At 32.5% G+C, this 20,147-nt stretch overlaps 1 protein-coding gene across 2 annotated transcripts in view; it reads left to right on the top strand.

Annotated features, from left to right (window-relative positions):
* Nucleotides 1-20,147, top strand: part of LOC144849672 (neuropilin and tolloid-like protein 2) — a 28,848-nt gene that overhangs the window by 5,854 nt on the left and 2,847 nt on the right. Inside the window, exons 1-7 of one of the 2 annotated variants that reach the window (XM_078706668.1) lie at nt 5,818-6,305; nt 17,904-17,951; nt 18,262-18,429; nt 18,536-18,784; nt 18,978-19,007; nt 19,366-19,505; nt 19,714-19,960. In XM_078706668.1, coding sequence (XP_078562794.1) covers nt 6,272-6,305; nt 17,904-17,951; nt 18,262-18,429; nt 18,536-18,784; nt 18,978-19,007; nt 19,366-19,505; nt 19,714-19,960 — 916 coding nt within the window. In that variant the 5' untranslated portion in view covers nt 5,818-6,271. Of the gene's footprint in view, nt 1-5,817; nt 6,306-17,903; nt 17,952-18,261; nt 18,430-18,535; nt 18,785-18,977; nt 19,008-19,365; nt 19,506-19,713; nt 19,961-20,147 lie in introns of those variants that run through there. The other variant, XM_078706667.1, reaches the window with a different exon arrangement.

The raw sequence follows: 20,147 nt of genomic DNA, 5'->3' as shown, positions 1-20,147 counted from the left end.
ATTATTATGTCCTGGGCTCCTGTAATAATTAACTGACCCATCGCCGTATGTTCAACATTTTGTTTTTACTGATTTTGATATGTGTCACAAGATGTTTTGACAGCAAGGTGATACTGATGCTAGGATATTACGCGGGCCACTCTGATTGTAGATAACATTCCAGTCTGCCAATCAACAGTTCGGACTAAAGTGCTTATATCAAATTAAATGGCGATAGTTATGACGTCATATTCTTACCATCTTAGCTGTTTGATAATTTCTGTTATTCGTAACTACCAGAATTTGTGGCGTATATTTCTGGACTTGTCATTAGCTGGAAATTTAGGCGTTTACAATTTTAATCTATTCATCAAATATTAAAAAACAATTTAATTTAGATTAAAAAATTTACTAAGTTTAACCTTAAAAATATTGAATAAAGTTAGAGTAAAGTCGTTTGCATTCATATTAGATCGAAGATTCTGTTAAATAATAGATTAATAATTATAAAGACTCGCAATTGAATTTGAACCATACCGTGAAAGCTCCAGTGGTCTAATGGACGTGAATATCAAGCAGAAGGTTCCTGGTTCGAATCTCGATCGGTTCCTCATTCTCGCAGGTTTCCTAATCTTCACCGTTTAATTAATTAGTTTCTAGTATTTAGTGTTTCTTCTATGCTTGTCAAATAATCTTTGTTATACAGTACTTATTATGATCTTGAGGGCGCTGTTTTCAATTCTAAATCATAATGTTGAACCATTCTGTCAATTCAAACAATATTGTTAAATATTGAAACATTAGTAAGTTCACCATAACTAGTTCACATGCAGCAGATGAAATAATTCCTTCTTCCAGACTAGTGTATAAACTTGAAGGATGCTTCCTGTCGTTTGACCGCATAATTTTGTCCACAGTAGCTTACCATAGTGTTAGGTTTCTTCTCATCTATTAGCATTTATTTACTACAGCTCACTATGTCGGTCGATTGGTCGGTCGGTCAGTTGGTCGGTCGGTTGTTCGGTCGGTCGGTTGGTCGGTAAACACTAACTTGAGAACGCGACTGCAGCCATGTATATGGCCTTATTTACTATAAATAACCCTTTCTAAAAATAATTTCAAACCCCTAAATTATTGTTGAACATGATTGTTGCGTCTACAACTGCTTGCACTTCTCACAACTTTAGCTACCATTCACGCTAGTAATTTTGTTTTAATGTCAGCAAATAACAGTCAGAACAGAAATATCTTGAATAGTGAAAACATAACCTTTATCGCAATATATGTTTTCATCAACAGCTTTTGCATGGTTGATGACAATAAACAAACAAAGAATGTTTAATATAGGCAATATTCATTTAAATTTTCACTTTTAACCAGTTCATGTACAGTATCTTAATAATGCCTGTTAATTAGTACCTTACTGGGGAATTTAATAATATATTGAAAGTAAAATATAAAAAAAAATATTATTCAGTCAAATATTACATCTATAGATTGACATTAGACCTACATCTTAATATTATAGGTACATTCAGCAAACGAAATACAAACCTCACCAAAGAGAATTTGCTTCTTAGTTTTTCCTTGATACAGTTGATGTTAAATATCGAGTTACCTTAAACTAAACTCGAGATCTTTGCACAAAAGTTCGAAACTGAACACTATTAATTCCATAAAGTAACGAAATACGAAATATAAGGATCAATCAAATATTGAATTGCAGGTATAACCAATTATAATAAATGCATAATTTCTCTGCAATACAATTATCTGGACTTGTTATACCGAGAAAATATTGATTCCAAAGTTGTTAGTAATTATTATTTTGTGATAAAATTCAAGAAATAAAAAGAGTTTAATGATCAATATAAAACAAACTTGTAATAAAAATTGATAAGCACCCAGAACTGAATAAAAAACAATTAGGAGCGATAGAGGGCGTGCTATTCTACATTTCGACCAATACTGAAAATAAAGATGCTCGAGATTTTAATAAGCTTTTGTGACGTCACCAATATATCGATTTTTCGGAAAATTAACAGACATCGTTTGTTTATCTATTTGCTAAACAAATTTAGGACTATAGGCCTAACTATACATTTTCGACAATAAGATGGTTCGTTTGTGTATTATAATGTAATAATAATTATTATATGATTGGTTCTTTTTTGTCTGGACGAGATATCCAATTCGTTATCATTAATTGATTTTTTTGCACATTACACAAATAAATAATAACTTAATCTGTCACCATACTATGAATATAAAGACTGGTTATCATATTGAAAGAAAGACGAGAAGCAACGAATAAACACATTTGAAAAACAATTTTACGTTGAAATAGAATCTTTGGTTGACTTCATTTTGAGTGCATGCAATATTAGGTCTATTTATTTTAATAGATGTAATGAAGCATGTATCTTGAAAACATTAAAAATAGTTATTTATAAATTGAAAAATCGCTGTCACGTAATTCTTTGAATAAATAGAAAGAAAATTCTATGTTCCACAAGCCATAAGGTTGTACAATTTTATTCCAGTAAATAGGCTCTTCTAGCTATGTTCAAATAGTTCACACCCGGGTCAGGCTAGCCATAGGATATGATGACACTATTCACCACATGGCGACATAAATAGATGAACACATATACATACACGTGTGATGTATATATTAATACAGTTGTCAATGTACCATAGTTAATTTATCTTACATAATTTGCAACTGTTAATGACTCCTCGGTGAGTGTTTCAAAGCTGTTTGATAAATGGTCACCGCACGCCACATATACTACCACCTCGCCTGTTGTTTTACTTGTAGGCTAAAGTCAAGCTTCAATATAAATGAGGTGTGTAATTTGTAAGCTGTGACTTGTGGCCTATGAGCCAGAATGAGTTTCAATTTGACTCTTTAAAAGTCGCGGACGTTTTGTCGAACAAGTGAAATGAAATAAACTATTCCAAATATAAATTTCAATATACTTTCTGATTAAGTCAATGATAACATTATGTTATAAATATATTGTATTTGCCACGAATTGTGTTTTATTGGTAGGCCTACTCACTGTGCTACTTCGTGGTCAGTATATATATTTTTTCTCTTTTGTGGCGCATACACCACTTTTATTCATATTCATATTATCTCATGTCATTACATAAAATCATATTATTTAGCACATTTTTGTTAATTCCAAATGTCGTTACAATTCATCTGCAACATTTTTACATTTTTGAATTCCGTATTTATTACCTCCTTTTTTCATTAATTTTCTTATATTTTCCTATATACTAGACAATAATCATCATTATCATCTATCCAGAAAGAACAATCTCTTTGTGAGTTTTTCATTTTCATTTTTGTTTGTTTTCATTTTAGAACCCGGATTATACAATGTGGTCAGTATATATATATATATATTATTTGCTCTTTGGTATCATTATCGATAGGACTAGGATAGATAAAAAAAGAAAAGTGTGTTATCTGCGTTGCGTTTCCCCGAATTGGTTCTTAGAACGTGTATAATCCCGTTTTATGATACAATTTTTATTTTATGGATTTATTCTCCAAAGAATCCTTTTTCTCAAATAGTTTCACATTAGCATATTCGTTATATTTGTGTTAGCATTCTTGAGGAAATCATCATCCGTTGAGTTCAACCACTTCTGTGCTGATGTCTTATATAGAACAAATCAGGCAAATCAATCAAAAGTAACATTCAAAGGAAAACTGAAGACAGTTATTACTGATTACGGTCATTGTGGCCAATTATTAATATCATTTTACGCAGTGCATTATTATATTATCTATCATCATCATCATCATTATTATCATAAAAAAATGAAATGAATCAGCAGCTTCATCGTCATTATCATCAATATTATCATCATCATTATTATTATAATCTTCATCATCATTATTATCAGCATCATCATCATCATCATCATTTTGATCATCATCATCATTATCAGCATCATCATTATCATCGTCACCATTATCATCATTATTATCATCATCATCATCATTATTATCATCTTCATCATCATTATCATCATCATCATTATTATTATTATCATCATCATCATCATCATCATCATCATCATCATCATTTTGATCATCATCATTATCAGCATCATCATTATCATCATTATTATTATCATCTTCACCATCATTATCATCGTCCCTTTTATCATCACCATTATCGTCATTATCATCATCATCATCATCATTTATCATCTTCTTTCATTATCATCATCATAGATCATTTTACTTCTTCATCCTCTTCCTCCTCATACGTTTTACATAATACCTTCACTGTCCTCATTGTTTTCAAAACTGCAAGGCACATATCAATAATAGATAACAATATAAACAAGTACAATAATCGAATAAATCTGAAATGTGGCTGACATGGTTTCGATATCAACTTATTGAATGATTAAACAATGTATACGTGACAACACAGCACAATCACGCCTAATTAGGTTAGATTATATCATGTTTATTAACGTAATTGAAAAAAACAAATTATATGTCGCTTCAACACTGTTTTTAAACCAATTATATTACGTGATTTCAGGATGAAATGAGATGCCAGCGAATAATGTATAATGTTGAGATCGTAGCATTTTATTGGTAAAATGTCGTCCAAATCCGCATCACTCTATCATTATTGTCGTCATAATCATCATCATCATCTTCATTTTCGTCTTTGTCTCCTCATACCTTGCTGTAATATCATCATCATTACATACTGAGCGTTTCTTTGAAATTAAATAAACTGATATATTCGACAATAAAGTAACTCAATGTTATGAAAAGGAAGATCCCGTACATTTAACATATTTGTTATTATCATTTCCAATTACTTTTATAATGGAGCATATGTTACATCAATTATTTATGTTCAATGCGTCAACACGTTAACAATCTAATATATGGAACATAGGCTTTATAATATACACAGGCCCCGTATACGACGAATGTAGGACTGAGCTTAGATTGACTTAAATGCATAACCACTCGAGAGAACCAGAGATGGAGGAGGGGGTACTGTAAATTATCTAAACATTTTCAGCAGATTTTAAAGTTAGCATACAATCCATAATCTTAAAGGCACACTTTTTTTAGGAATTCCAATCATGTTTAGCAATGTCAACAGTCAGGGTAGCCTTAAGCTAATCATCGATTCTTGTACATTTTCTATCGTCTGATATCTTTACTTAAGTCAGTCTTATTGATATACTCAATTTATGAACAGGCCTAAAGCGTATGTATATCTTGTTTCGTACAAATACCAACGGCAGTTAGACAGTCAATGTAGCAGAGATGTTTTCTCTACCTAAATTGGTTATCGCATAAAGCACGATAGTGTAATACCTAATACAATTCGGAACGTGAGGTAAAGAGGTAAAATGAACGCGCGCGTACACAAATACGTGCTATAATTATCAGCATTTAGACGCGCTTTTTAATCCATCACCGATTAGGTAATCAATTTGTAGATTAATTAAATTTGATGGAAATGTATTTGTGTCATTAGGTTAATTGATAAATATCTGAAAATAATTGATAATGATGATTATCATTATTTCAACGCGCTCTTCATCAATGTGTTTCTTGTGGTATTATAAATAATAATAATACATCATCAAGATCATATTGATTTGTTGATAACGTTTCATATATTAAGTTATTCAAAAAAGGAAAAATTAATAAGCACGGTGAAAGATTCTTTACAAATATAATACGCGAGACAATTATCTATTTATAGCACGTACATTAGAAACATAATATGAATGTCGATCCCCATTGGTAGAATTTTAAAGACAACCAATCAGACAAGTTCTGACAATTTATATCAAAAACAATACTCTGATGGAAAACTATACATTTATTGAAGAACTAACGGAACGTTTTGCTGAGTGAATGCCAAACATGCACTTACTATTAATTGCCGTTTAACTCTGGGGTTTAGTAATCATAATTGATCAAGACCACCCTCAATGAATTATACAACAGGAATATGATCAATTTCAGCTTACTGAGTGTATATCATTAATAAGTGTGTATGGGCAGCCGTCGTCCGACGACGCACTTCTCACACTTCGTCAGCAGACGTTCAAGAAATGCGTGAATAGGCTCCCTCGTCGTGCACGTTGAATATGATGAACATCGCTTGGAATGACGCCTATACATTCGATACTTTGATTACCATTGGATTGTGTGGATTTCGATATTGATATTTAACAGTTGGAATTTAAAAACGTGATTTTGGATGATTTACTTTGAATTATGAAAATATTAATGGATTTTCATAACCTAAGAGGTAGGTAGAAGATTATATAAATTTAGATGCTTCATATATTATGTTGAAGTTTGCAGCTATAACAATTTTAATATTTAAACTCTAGCCAAATTTGTTAAACGCATTACATTAGTTTGCTGTCTGCTATGAATTTCGCTGTCCACGGTATCTCATTTATCATAGGGAGAAATCCCCAATGATGCTGAAATTCGTCACCGAGCAATTATGTACTGTAGGCCTAGTTAATTACCACAAACCAGTCTTGTATTGTCAACGCTGGTCTGGTCAGGAATCAGACATGCACCGGGTCCTATATGAATAATGTTGATTATTATTATGTTAAGATACCGTATATAAAGAAATGTTAGACCTACTAATCGTACACACTTACACCAAGCTGTCTGTTGGACGGTCGGTCATTTGTTAAACAGGACATTCAATTACCTTGAATACATCATTCGAATTATGGTCTTGTTTTATAAACAGTACATTATTGCTCTTATTTTGCGATAACATTATGCTCTTATTTTGCTCTTGAGGAGATAAGATATAACATTTCAGTGAAACTGTATATAAACTAGCACCATCTCTATTACGCAAATCCTCTCTTAGTATTCTGTCTCCTAAATAAAACATAAAGTGCAATTGATGTCCTATGTGCTTAAACTTCTGTGGTCTGGGTCTTGGGAGATGACTGGGCTACAGTTGTGTCCCGTGTATCAGAGAATGCACAGTTTTCTGTCTCTGTGGGACAGGAGGTTATACAGTACTACCGTATATACCTGGGATGTCGGTGCATTTTAGAATTGCGGGTTTGTGTACACGTATCGTCTGACGTGTTTCTCTCTCATAAGTAGATAAATCCCAGTGGATTTTTAACGATAATTCGATGTGATTAGCTACAATATCCGTCAGATAGTGTATTGTATTTAGGTAACTATTGAAATCCCTAGTGAGAAACATAGATATATGTTTACTGTATTTATATACCATTTCTGAAATTAACTGATATTGCTGATATATTATTACCGTAGTCTCAGGAGAGATATAGATTACGTTGGGGGTAATATTAGGAAGCACTTTGAGAACGGCGCTGATAAAAATGCGTAAAAAAATGATATTACTGTGTTTATTGCATTTTTAGTGTCGGCGTCATTCACTCAAAGAATGTCGGCTACTTTCCACACAATGGAAATCAATAAATCCTTTATGTCTGGGAGTTTTGAAATTTATATTTGTTTTATTCCAATTCAAAAAGCAACATTGTAAAGAAAAAAATTGGAACCACAAGCCTTCACAATAGTGGTGTAATTCGTCTTTGTCGTTGTGCGAGAATGTGATTCATAACACTGTATATCAGAAACATCATACACTTTGAGCAGTCGCCATAGACACTGATTGGTATTCATAAACAATAGTGAATATATGCTGGGTATCTGGCAAATATCGTATAGGTTATAGTTTAATTTTAGTTAGTGAAAACTGTAACACAATAAAAACACAAAAAGAATAAACTTCAGAACGTTTGTTATACTTTGGTAAATGAGTGACGTCATGATTGCATCGCTTATATAATAAATCGACATTTTAAACCCGGAGTTGCCCTTTAAGGCTGGTAAATCGTTATTTTGTATAAATGACGATTTATTAGCTGAATAATCATTGTTCATAGCGACAATGAATAGCATCACTCAACAAATGTATGTAAAGCAGTGTAAATGCAATTCACATCTCTTAAATTAGAATGTCTAATGAAAGAATACATCGGGTGTATTAACCATTACTGTAATAATGTTTAAAATTCATATCCAAACAAAGATAAAGGTTTTAAACAATATAATGTATATACAACACCGAAATAAATCCAGTCATTTGATTGGACGATTGTTGGTCACATAACGTGCAATAGTACGCAATATAATGCATACTTGATCATGCACTTAAATGGTTATTATTATTACTACTATTTGCATATTGCGTGATTCAGAAAGATATTATAGATTGACAATCAATTTAGCTGGTATATTATACCACTTATTGTAACAGTCAATCATCAAATAATAATAATAATAAATTATGTGAATAAATCATTAATGCCTGTACATACATTAACTGTACTTCATTCGGTTATATTTCAAGTTGTTACACTCTGTTACCTTAATGAATGAATAGCCACTGAATCAGAGTTGCCGTAAAACATTAATATAACGTTCACTTAAAAATGTATTTTCCCAAAAACATGAAAAATGAAGATTAATAAAATCATCAGGCTATTAGACTATTTCATATTATTTCTTTATATTTATTTATACTGGGTAGACTCTTCAGTCCAGAGGGCCCAGTTTTTATCAGTGGATGTGTGTGACAGTGGCTGTGTGTGAGGTAACCTCTTACTTGTCTCGAAAGATTTACTGAGCAGCACTGGTTTATGATTCTTATCGGAGAAGACTTGTTCTACCACCATAACCATGGAGCGAGTGAGCCTAGAACCCTTGCCGATGTTTTGATTATGTAATTACGGTTTCACTGTCTTAACCGCTCGGCCATTTTGTTGTTTAACAAGGTTAATCCCTTCCTGTAGAAGAAACAACCGAAACAATAATTTTCTTTAAAAAAAAAAAATATTTTTGTCAGGAATATATATCTGCAAGGTTTACTCCCAACCTATGCTTCTATTCATATTAGAATGAGACCCCTATTTTTGTCAAAGTGAATAACTATTATGTGACAATAAAATGGAATATTCAACAGAATTTTTTTAAATAATAATTTTGTCAGGGGGACAATACATCTTTACGCTTTTGAGGCCCAAAAAAGTTCCCCCCTAATGACAAACATTTCATTTTCCCGTTTCGATTCAGCAGTAATATACTATTACCTATAGTAGTATACTGTAATTGTATTATACATAACAATGAGACTCGAATTTTATTATTCTTGGTTCTAATTATAGAGATGCGAATAAGATGGGTTATGAAGATCATGATATTCTGATTTTCGATTTATATACAGTGCAAGAATATAAAATCATTTTAGTAGAATCTCATAATTGCTTTAGTATTACGTTTCACGAGTATCGGGAATATGATGAATCGAATTTATACCCACACTAACACGCGTCGTACTTTTGTACAAACCAAGTGAATGTGGTGGCACAAATACTATTTCTTCCATTATTTCGAATGTGCCACTATACTTACATTATTCAAATCGTTTTGCTAACATCTCCGACTGTAGTACAAGTACAAACGGTCCTAAATCTCTACATTTTAAAGACTTGAAAACAATATAAAGCTCTGTTCTACACTATCAAATTAGTTTGACAAAAAAAGTGTGATGTGCCCAAATATGGCAGTAATATGACATCATCATGTCCATATATGGGCACATAAATTTTTTTTTGTCAGTTTCATAGTGTAGACAAGACTTTATAATGTTGATTTATGTAGGAGACAGTTTTAGAATGTTCTACGAACCAACTTAAATGGCAATAATATATTTAAAGAGAAAAAGTGATCTTATATTTGTTTTCTCGTTCTATAGTCTCTTCATTCACGTGATAAATGTCAAAGTTTACATGAAGTTATCACTAGTTCTAAATTGATATTAGTGTTAATGTAATATATAAGCACAGTTGCTACCTAAATTAATTTAATATTTTGAGGATACATTTTACCTAATCAATAGCCATTTGTGAATACAACAGAACTACCATTTGTTTCAACCAGGTTTTAACCAATAAATCAAAGTCACAATATAATCAAGAAGTATAATTTGCCTGTGGCTAGAATTTATATTTATTTGACTATTAAAGGTTTTATCTCAATAGTCATAAATATCTGACCTTACTGAAACGTTATGTCAACTGTGTGTCTTAAAGCCAGAGGCTAAAATTAAATTACATGCGGTTTATGTTATTTCAAATTACAGATATATAAATTTATGTTTTCATTTCTAAGTGGGGTCAAAGTTAAAGGTATTCTTGTACCTGGTTAGGAAAACATAATTTGATTATTGTAATGATTATGAATTTTATCGTGGCATCAAAGTGAAGTATGAAAAGCCAATGCTGTAAAACAATCTTGAAAAGATTAGCCCTGACGAAGGATTGAAAGGGAGGTCTGTGGTTGTTTTTGAACATTTTTCTTCTTCACTGTTCAGTGCCTCAAATAGATTAGGTTGATTGTTGATTAGGTTGATTTTAACTACAAGTATAATAGTGGATCTGTAGCTTGGTGATTAACATGCTTGCCTTCCAATCTTGGCCTAGTGTAAAGGTTGTAACTCGCGACTCTTTCAACTCCACTCCCAATAAAACTTAGTTTATAAAGCACGATTAATTATAAAATAGTTTATTATCCTGTAATTGGCGAGTTACTCGCTGGTTGATGCGATGCTTTTTATTTATTTTTATTTTTTCATTTAGCATCCATTCAACAATACATTTAAAATACATAACAAGGAAGAAAATAAAAACAATTGGAATATTAAAATTGAATAAAACAAAAGTGAATGGATGCGAGGACGACCCATAAAATCGACATGTCAATTTATTTCCAATGGGGTCCATTGCAAGAGAAATCGGAGATGTGAAAGTGAACAAGGATCATAAGAAGGACATATGGAAATGTAAAAGACATAATAAGAATTACATATAAAATGAAATAAATAAAATAAATAGTTAATTCATAGTATCCTATATAAATACCATAATTTATCACTATTTAGGACATAGGCCTATTACAGATATATCTGGAAACTTGTTAAAATTTGATATCTACTCGCGTCTTCACGTCGCATCGTTTGCGTAATTTAGCCTAATCAACAATTCGCTTGACCCTACTAAAATAGCCTCACACCAAGCAATCAACGTACAAAAACAAAATAAGCATTGCATGTCAATGGTTAATGGATACGTGTTTTCATTTTTGAGTAGGGATTCCATTCTAATACTCTGTAAAGTGAGCGAACGGCGCGTGTCTGTGACTGTCGGTGGCCTACTATTTTGCGGCACCTCAGGTGAGCGCATAACCTTCATCTATTTAACAAACACATAAGGATGTATATTAAGCTCCCTCTAATAAACACTATCAAACTTTATATGGTGTGCCCATATATGGACATGATGATGTCATATCACTACCATATTTGTATTGTTCCCCAAACATGAAAAATAAAGATTCATAAAATAGACTTTGAATAGATTATTTTATAATTTTAAAGTTAATCAGTTACGTAGGAAAAAAATAATGTTTTCATTTATAAGGTTACAAAATAAATGGTTAAATTCAATCAAAAATCCATTGGCTGGCAGCCAATTTGACTATTTTTTTGCTTTAGATTACAGTTTTTTAGGTAAATTTATTTTCTTTTCCATCCAATTTTTTTGTCAAAGTGGATAACTATTGGGTGACATTAAAATGGCATATTCAACAAAGAAGAAGGGACAATACATATTTAAGCATAACTATCATATTTGGGCACATTACACTTTTGTCACACTAGTTTGATAGTGTAGACAGAGACATAAGTATGGATATATAAGAATGACATAAGAATGTATACTGTTTTGGTGAAATGAATACATTAGGTTAAACGAGACTTTTTTTTAAACAGAATATAGCAATGGTTAAGTTCCACAAATAACCTCTTATCCTAACTTACTAAAGATTAGTTGTCGCCTTAAAGAAATCATAATTTTTGTTTTAATATGCCATTTAATGTCAAATAGTTTATAGTTTTACCAAAAATTGGACTTTAAAAAAACCTGTAATTTAAAGATTTTTCTTAAATAGTCAAATTGTCTTTCAGACAATGGTTTTTGGTTAAATTCAACCGTTTATTTTGTCTTTTTTATAAGTGAAATCGTTATTTTGGGTTTTTTTCTACGGGAAGTGAATAACATTGCCAGAAGCTCTGAATTGGCCTATTCAAAATCCGATTCTGTTAATGTTGTTTTTTTGGAAGAATAGTACATCTTTAACAAAGAAAAAGTAGTTTTATTACTGTAATTTCTCGTGATAAATCTTTTACAGGGGAAATCCGTCTGTAGGCCTAAAGTCGGTATTCTACCATCAGATTTTACAAGAAACTATACTGTTTTCCACCTCACATATTCACTGTATAAGTCTGTAGTTCTAACTTATATGCGGCGTGTTTGCATGTACACGTACAGTGCTGTAAGAAATATCCAAACTTAGGTATATTTCTAAATTTTTAGTTATTGTCATATTTTAGCCTGGGAGTAAGGTAAGCAACGTACGTCACAATCATAATGTTTAGGGCATTATACATGTAGGCATAATATAGTGTTTGGGGAGGCGACAACCGTATGCTAAACCTACAGCTAAATGATAAATAGCATTGTGGCTCAAAACGTCGAATATCTTCCTATACTATAAGTCACTAACACTAACATAGATAACACTTGCGACTCACAATATCGGCTATCTCTAACTGAATTAAGTCACTATACAGCATGATAATGATTATGTAAGCATTGGATTGTATCTCATAATTTGTTACAAATTAGCTATTATGCTTCAACGTAACGCATGGGTTCCGCTGCGTATATCCATGGTCTATCAACGACCCCGTGAAGGGGGGAATTATTGGTAACGTTAAACCATGAGTGAAATAAAATTATAATAATACGAAACAATCAAGGGGATTCCGCGACTGATTTTCCAACTGGATCCAAACAAACAGCCAATTCGGTAGAGGATTATTTTCAGGACTACTTACTTACTTGATACTTGATTGCTTGGCCCTTTATTCCTGGGAAGGTTCCACAGTCTTTTTTTAAAAGATGCCACTGATGATGCAATTCCAGCTGTCGATGACTCGATTGCCAAAAATGTCTTCCCAACGTCGAAGTTATATTTTACTTTATGGATCTGACCTCTAAGACCAGCACGTTGGGAAAAGTTGGGAACAGGAGGTTGTTTGTAGCAATTATTAACATATTTCTATATTTCAATTTAATCAATTTCTTTTCTCCTTTCCTCAAGTGTACGCATTTTTATTTCAGTTTGAAAAAGTCGTACTCTGTACCTTTTAGTTTGGAAATGTCTTGTTTTAAGATGGGGTTCCATACAACGGATCCATACTCAACTATAGGTCTTATGATTGATTTGTACCGGATTGATAACTTATCTTCAGTAAAATTAGTAAAACATCTCTTTATCATTCCTATTCGCAGTTTGGCTTTGTTACATATTTTATTGATGTGCAGACCAGGTTTCAAGCTGTTACTATTACAAACTCCTAGGTCTTTTTGTTCCTTCTTTCAAGATAAGATCCATTTAATGAGTAAGCCTGACATGTTTTATCTCGCTACCCAAGTTCCAACTCTGAACAGCCAAACATATGTCTATTCGTACGGAGACCGATCAAACAGTATACTATTCTACACTCTGCGTATTGCGAAAATGAATATCAATAAAGAACCAAAGGTGAATCATTCGATAACAATGACCTCTTAATAGGGATGTCCCATTAATAAGGGCTGGTCTATATAATGCCAAAATAAATATTACCCCTCGTTTGTTTCCGGGGAAAGTTACCCCTTATAAAGGGTGTCCCAGAGAAGAGGTTCTCACGTATTTCCCCCAAAAATGTTAATGAAATGGCTCTCACTTGAACGTAACGCAAGTAATTTGACCAATCACGAGTTGAATATGAATCATCCATCGTGTCGTGATTGCCTTTCACTTACATCCTTGCGTTGCGTCTTAGTGCGAACCAAGCTTAAATGTTTGCTTGGAACTAAAAGGCCGTGCAATAAAAAAAAAAGACTTTATATAGTCTGCGCCAAAAAAATAATATATGTATTATCGGTGAAATTTGTTACTGTTGAATCCAATATGTTTATTATTTCTACATTCACTGAGTATCACGTATACTCTACTCATTGATGTCGATATAATTTATAAATTGTGCTTAGTGTTTTTGAATATATAATGTCCGAAATGTATTTGAGCAATTATACAACCGGCTTCTGTTATGTTATATTTGACTATAGATCTAAAATGGTCCTATCTAATTCATAGAATTATGTTTAAAAAAAGCATTTAATCTTTTAACCGTGTACCATCCATGAATAAAACATGTTCGATGTGTTGAAAGATTTCTTTTTAAAGACAAGATAACCGGCTTGTCGGTAATAGTTTGAATCCCCATAAATATAACATGTATGTGAAAATTGTGGTCTTTTAACAAATTTCCGAATAAGTTGTACGTGTATGTTATCTTTTTTATTTTTTCAATTTTTTTTGCAATTGCCTCTAGAAATATCAAAACCAATGAATGAATAAAAAGAAATCTAATCTTTAATAAGGTTTTCATAAATAACAGATAACATAACCGGTGACGATGTATGGCCAAGAAACGTACAGTACGGTATCTCATATAACAAGATTTATTATTTCGTGTCCAAATGTATATAAGCTTCATTTTTACTTTGGTGATGATCAGTAAAAGAATGTTATAGATATTGCAGCCGATTCTTCTTCTGTCATTAGGTAAATCGTAACTGACTACTGACAGTCATCTAGATACGAGTAGCGTCTGGTATGGTCAGTTACGATATACAGTACCTACGATCAGCAACATCATCAGTGCCTATGGATTTCTTTTTAATTGATTGCAACTAACTTATGATGTCTAAGTCAACCAAAATTGATTTGGTTGATCGTATGTTTTTTATATAAGCAATTTGCATTACTGTGTTTAAATGCATAAATGTTTTTTCGATGAGACGACGGTGCATCTTTAAATGTTTAAATATCTATTTTTAGTAACTTATAATAAGTACATGGCATGGTGACGTAGAGGTGACGGCAAACAGTCGTCTCTGATGGGATTTCATTACAGAAAACTAAATAAATGATGACCAAACCATTATAATTATACCGGAATATTTATGGAAATTCTAAAATATTTTAAACTTCCTGGACTTTAATACATTCTTGCTGTAGGGCTCTGTAAAATCAACAGTTTGCGGAATTAAATTTATGCACTTTAAATATGTATCTACTCCTCCAGGCTTACGTTATCATTAAGTATTATTAATAATATTTAATCTGTGGCAATTTGAATTCGGCCTTTCGAATATGATCATTGAAAGCATGCGCATACGTGATTATGTTTTATTAAAAGGCAAAGAAATGTTAGAGACAGAGTTCTGAAAATGAGTTTGTAGTTATTGTCGTTTTTATGTTAGTCCACCAGCCAGACATGTTTGTCAAGCTCATGTGTTATACGTATGAAACGCCATATGTGCCAAAATGTTAATCTTTTTACTAATTTCGGTCTAGAGCCTAGGCTAACTGGTAATGATGCAATAACTTAAAAGCACGGAGTCTGGCAACGTCAAATGCAATTTCCGGCTGAATCGGATCGAGAACATCGCAGTAACTCCTAGTAGCTCTAAGTTAATTTGTCTTGAATATATTGTGATGTCTGTCCCTAGGTATACTTAGTGTGTCACATGTTGGTCTGTATATGTCATTCGTAGCATTGTCGACGTTTTGAACTATTATGTTAATATACAATAATACTATAATGCACCGAATTCGAACACTTTGCGCCCAAAAGGCTTTAAATCTCGTAATCATGATATAAATTTGAACAAAGAGTGCGGAGAAGAAAGTTTAGCTTATTGCCTATTCAAGTGCGCGTGACTAATTGCGCTTTCAATAATATTATTTGAGTATTATCTTCACGACCACGGCAACGACCCACTTCTACCAAGTTTGATGTGTTAATTCGGTAACGGTCACCCCTTCCCAATTAACACAGTCATGCATATATGAGATTTAAATAAAATTAATAAATATTAATATGTTGGGTGTATGTTCTTGTTTCTGCTTTTCAATTTGACGCAACCATGCGTGTCAAGATAAAAAGGCCTACTGTATAATATATTAAAATATAAATCACTCGGAATCATAATTTTTATGACAGTATGTCTGTCTATGATTTATGTCTTGGATTTATTTTAATTGTGCTAATCAATCATGAGCTATTTAATCAATAATAGTATATCCGTCATTACATATTATTTTTCTACTATATTCAGTAATGAGTGTTAATGTTATACTTATTAAGATAAAACAAACTGAGGATCTATATCGCCACATAGATATATGTCCAGTACCGTAGTAACATTGTGTCACGTATGACACCTGTATCATGGGCTAGGCTTATTGCTCATGATACAGCCGTGATACACATGTGATACTGTATTACAGAATTTGCCTATAATAGTGTAAATATCATGGATATAGAGGCCTACTGAGAATCGACTAGTATTCAAACCCCATTTGACCGTTGTGCATAATAAAGAACAGTTATTGTAAAATGAAATATGAATACCATTTGACGAATATACCTGTGTAGACATATTAATGCCTATAGTAGACAGTGGCGTCACGTAGCTGATGCTAATATAACAGATACTGTATATATTATAGATGTCATCAATAATATACTGCAATATAAACGATACTATATCCTTTTGTAAACCCGAAACTTTACAAAATATCAACTTCTGACATGTTAAGTAAAAAATGTAGCAGATATGGTTATATATTTCAATAATGAAAGGCTTCAACTTCGTGGCAATTGTGTGTGTTTTTCAATACGTAAATGTATTTAATGTATTAGTTATATTTTGGTAAAACTTTGTGACACATTTATTAGTATTTAAGGGGACGCTTTCCCGTTCAACGAACTCGAGGAATTATTTTGAACACTACAAACAACTTGGGTTTCGGATATGTGTCCCTTTTATAGGGGTTCTTATGATTTCATAAACTATATACGTCGTCTACAACACTATCACACTATTGTGACAAAAAAAATGTGATGTGCCCATATATGGACATGATGATGTCATACCACTACCATATTTGGGCATATCACTACGATATTTGGACACATCACAACTAGTTTGATAGTTTGAATTTAATTCTCAATATTGAGTGACGTCAGCTTGTTCAACTACTGTCATTATGGCTTTTTATTATTCTTTATTTTAGCATTGGCTTTTATTACTTCTGATTAATGTTCTTTCAATTACGTTTACGACATAAATATAAAGATAAGAAATAAAATCCATTAAAATTGTTGTTGCTCATAAAATAATGTTTCAAATTTGTTATGACGTATGGCAGTCGGTATTGTTGATAATGGTGAAAGCATTTACCATGAGTAGAATACAACTTTTTCCATTAAATTGATGGCCGTTATGAAATTGCAGAAATTAGCGAATAACCAATAGCTTATTGGTTTACGTACGTGCCAGTTTGTATGTCTATCTCTGTAAGTTGCAATTATTGATGGTGTAGACTTACTAGGCTAGGCCTAGTGATATGTGGGCCCCTTGCTGTCGCTTTCTGCACTGTTTTTGCTAAGTACTAATAATTCGCTTAGTAATCACAAGCGGTTTATCAGAACTGTCGATTGCGATTGAACTCACGTGCGTCGCGCTTACCTCCTTGGGCGTGTGAAGTGTAAACAACAATAATAATAATCATTGATTTATCTTCTAATTACTAGTTACCGAACATAAAAAAACTTGTGTATTTGAAAACTAAATTTGTTTATTTTTTGCAGCAGTGATATCTCTACTCATCTTCCATGGTTCAAGCCAAATTGTCGGAGGTAAAGTTTAATTTTATTTCACATTTCCACTCATTTTAGACTAGAAAACCGAGGGTCTTTGATTTTGACACATATATTTAAAAGAAAGAAAAGGCCTACTATTGCAACGCTACACATTTACTATATTGAGGGCAGTTAGACGGAACAGTTTAAAATAGTGTTAGGCCTAAAGCTCGTTCGCTCATACTTGGACATATCATGTCATATCACACCATATATGGACACACCACACTTTTTTTGTCAAATTTAATTTGATAGTGTAGACAGAGCTTAAGCTAAAGAATGGAAGTATGTTTTTTATTTATTTTAGGGGATGAAAATCCTTCGATGGATTCAGATTTTCCCTATCCTGGTTTCTATCTAGAACCGCCTTATTACGAAGAATTTTCGAATGATACCGGTATGTCTGGAAGTTTTTATAGTCCTTTTTATCCAGAGGAATATATCACAAATGATGAACAAGTATATTTGTTTAAAGGTAGGTACTGCAACAAAAAAGTTATCGACAATTTCTTTTTATGAGACCAACTTTTCTAGTGCTCTTTAAATTATTATTATTATTATTATCTTTAAATTATTTTCAGCCCCCGAAAATTACGTTGTTGAATTTTCTTTTCCAACTGCCCTTTCAATGGAATCATCAGAAAATTGTAAGTTTGATAGGTTAGAAATCAGAGATGGTATGTTTGGATTCTCGCCGCTTCTTGGTAAATTCTGCGGCAGTGGAAAGCCTGCTCCCGTCAGAACGACTGGTAGATACGCCTGGGCACATTTTATAGCTGATGATATGATCGATGGAGAAGGATTTAATGCTTCTTATAAATATATCAAAGGTCAGTTAATATTATTTATGTAAAAATACAACAATCACTACTTACTGTACAGTTGATCATTGGGAGTTTTCGATTTGCGTCTACTAGGACCTCTTCATGTTTTGTTGGTCGTGGCATGGACCTAGTATGACGCTACGTCATTTATTTGTTATTTAGTACCAATTTAATTATTTTTTTTTTGTTTTCTGTGTAGTTGAACCTCCACCCGAGCCACCAGAACCAGGTAATTAAAAAAAAATGTTCTAATTAAAATTCAAATTAAACATTAATTTTGTGTAATAATAATTTCTTAAACTTGGTTCCCACTTTGACGCAACGGAACAACGTACGCAGGCGCAACAGAACTGAGATGATTGACCAATCGCAATCGCAATCAGATGATTCATCGCGTCGTGATTGGTTAAGTTACTTGCGATACACTTACGCCTTTGTGTTGTGTCCCAATGGGAACCAAGCTTTAATAGCTATCAAATCATAGCATAAGTGTAACAAAATTGAATTATTTTCTTAACCATTTAGATTGCGTTTAACTATTTATTTATTGCGTTTAACTATTTTTTTTATTGCGTTTAACTATTCAGATTGCGTTTTTATGCTAGAAGAACAAGATGGAATTATTTCATCGTCGGATTTCCATAAATTATATAATATGTCGGGTTTCTCAGCAGATGATGAACTGGAGTGCGTCTGGGTAATTTGGCCAAGATCGTTAAGTTACAAGGTATAGGAACCTAGATCTAGATTAACGCACTGTCTTATGTTAAGCTCTGTCTACACTTTCAAACTAGTTGTTAATGATATGGCGTCGTCATATATGGACACATCACATGAAGTTTGATATAATGTAGAGCTTTACACGAACACGTCGCACTACATCAGCCTAATTGTCATTATTAGTCCTAAACGTATATTTTTCTTTCTTTCTTTAGCTATTATTTCAATTTGACATATTTAACCTTAGAGTACCTCATAGTTGTGAAGATAATTCTATCACTCTTTATGAACGTTTGAGCAGTGATTCTATCCAAGAATCTCAAAATCTGCAGAGAGTGCGATACTGTAGTACGTCGGCCCCTTATGTAGCAATGATAACGAGTAAAGCGTTCGTTAGATTTAAAGCGAAGGGAAACGGTAGAAGAAGTTCGTTCAGGATTATTTATTCAACTTATAGAGATGGTAAGATTTATGTTTCTTTATCAGGTTGTAAAGATCAAGGAATATTTCAGCTTTGCGACGATTTGCGCATGCTAGGAATATTGGAAGACGATAACGACATTAGCGCACCTAAACTAAATTGTCTATGAATCATTTTACCTCTCTCCACCCAGGTGTATGGGTACCCGGTTAGATCAAACACAAATTT

This window comes from Antedon bifida, chromosome 8 (assembly GCF_963402885.1).
Source record: "Antedon bifida chromosome 8, ecAntBifi1.1, whole genome shotgun sequence".
Taxonomy (NCBI): domain Eukaryota; kingdom Metazoa; phylum Echinodermata; class Crinoidea; order Comatulida; family Antedonidae; genus Antedon; species Antedon bifida.
Note: the sequence above shows the minus strand (reverse complement) of the source record. Positions and strands in the feature narration are given on the sequence as shown.